The following is a 2,048-nucleotide window of genomic DNA, read 5'->3' as shown; positions in this document are numbered from 1 at the left end:
TGCTTTGGTGTGGTCAGGCAACGAGCGTCGCTCGACGGGCAGCATACAGGCCAATGCTAAGTAAACATTCATGTATGCTTTCCAAACGCGCGCAGCCATGCAACGACGCGCACGCGAGGGCCCCGCCCGCGCCCTGTGCGACGGCCGGCGCCGGCCGCGCGGGGGCGGGGGTTACTTCAGGGGCCCGGGGGCCGCGGCGTGTTTCGGCTTGCCTTGTGTGAGCGGGGCGGGACGTGGTGGCGTAATAGAGTTGGTGGGGCGGGACCGTTCTTGGTGGGGGCGGTGGGGAGGCAAAGCCGGGTGAGACCTGATCCGATACAGAGCAGTTAGATAACGTGACAGCAGCAGCGGCGGAACGGCAGAGTTGACCAGCGGGGCGCAAAAGTCAAAGGCGCGGGGGCGGCGGTGCTTGCTTGCTTGAGGGGGGTTCGTGGCAGCCGGCCGGACGCATGCGTTGGGTGACGTAACGAGGGGCATGAATACGTATGACATGCCAACAGACCAAACCGAGTTGGAAGCATTACCCTATACAGAGGTATGCCCTCGAGCGCAAGCAGCGCACCCTGGTGCCGCGGCGCGGCGCGGCGCCGCGGCCCCTGGGCGCGGCATGCTGCTGGTTTATTGCGACAGGCCGCGCGGTTCGGCGCGCGCCAGGAGGGGAGAGAGACAAACCACCTGCCCAGTTAGCCAACACCCACTGGAAATATGCAGAGAGGTAATAACCCTGGCGGGCGTGGCCCGGTGGAAAGCTGCAGTGTTGTTAGTAATACCAGACGGCCTTGCCCCCCCTCCAGATTGGAGGTCCGAGCCGACAGCGCGCGCGCGCACGCTCCGCGGGCGCGGCGCCCCGCCACGATCAAGGGGTGGGGCGCCGGCCTGGCACGCACACGCGCGCCTGGCACGCACGATGCGGGCGCGCGCGTGTCGGGCGGGGCAGCGGGCGCGCCCTGGGCGCCGCGGCCGGCGGCGCCCGGGCGTTGGAGTGTCGGCCGACGGCAGTGAAGGGGAGTGCTAAGTATAGAAAGCACTCGTGCAGGTCCTGGGTCAAGGCAGCCTGAAGGCGCCACCGGCTCTTTTTTCGCGCGGGGCCGCGCGCCGGCCGCGTCTCAGCAGAGGGAGCTGGTCAACGGCAAGCCCCCGCGGCGCAGGCGCGGGCGCGTGCAGTCGGGGCCGGGGCCCGCGGCGTGCGTTCTGGCGCGGCGGCGTGCGTTTTAGGAAGCTCTCCCGGGGATCAGGAAGGATCCGCAATTTATTGCGCGCCGCCACGGGGCGCTGTGGCGCTGTGCTTGCAGCCCAGGGCCCGCGGCCCAGGCCGGCGCGGCCGCCGTGCGTGTCGCGCGGCGTGGGCGCCTCATTCCGCGCGCGCGGCGGGCCAGTAGTCGTGGCGCAGCGAAAACGCGATGCGGTCCTGCAGGAGCTCTGGTGTGAACTTGACCATGTGCTCAAGCACGCCGCAGCACTCTGACCAGTGGAGGGGCCAGGGGTAGGCGAACGCGATGACCTGGCGACGAGGGGCGTAACCAGGCAGCGGGGTTGATTTTATTGATGTGTTTAGGGTTTAGACGGGCGGGGCCGGGCGCGGCGCGGTGGTGCGGAGGGGGCCAGGGCGGTTCGGCGGGTTGCTGCATGTCGGGGCGCGGGGATAAAGCGAGCGCCCACCTTTGCGAATTGGGCGGGGTGGAGGATCGCCCTCATCACCTGCGGGGGTGGGCGTGGGAGGAGGGCGGCCGATTTCTTGCCAGGTCGGCCAGAAGGCAGGCAGCGGGACGTGGCAGTGCGCGGCGAACGGCCCTGGGCGTGAGGCGAGGGCCCCAAGCACTGGGGGAGCGCCCTCTCTGTCAGCAGCGCAGTTTGCCCGCGCTGCCACAAACGCAGCCACCCCCATGCGCCACGCCCTGCGCGCGTGCTGGCATCTCCCTCTCTCGTCCCCCGTTCCGGATGCGGCCCCACCTGCATCGTCATCATCAGGGCGGCGCCCTCGCGCCTGACGCTGTCGGACAGCGCGGCGATTACAACCTCGGCCGTCGGCTCCTCAGACTGCTGTGCCC

General features: G+C 69.6%; 1 protein-coding gene across 1 annotated transcript; it reads right to left on the bottom strand.

The window, feature by feature from the left end:
- Window positions 1-1,351: 1,351 nt before the first annotated feature.
- On the bottom strand, window positions 1,352-1,501 carry MNEG_15426 (hypothetical protein; the record flags this gene model as incomplete). The annotated part of the gene is made up of 1 exon (XM_014036103.1): window positions 1,352-1,501. A coding segment is annotated over one exon (150 nt), but the record flags the coding sequence as incomplete, so codon positions are not given.
- Window positions 1,502-2,048: the final 547 nt, after the last annotated feature.

The sequence above is a fragment of the Monoraphidium neglectum genome (genome assembly GCF_000611645.1).
Source record: "Monoraphidium neglectum strain SAG 48.87 unplaced genomic scaffold scaffold05315, whole genome shotgun sequence".
Classification (NCBI taxonomy): Eukaryota; Viridiplantae; Chlorophyta; class Chlorophyceae; order Sphaeropleales; family Selenastraceae; genus Monoraphidium; species Monoraphidium neglectum.
This window is presented reverse-complemented; position numbering and strand designations above follow the sequence as displayed.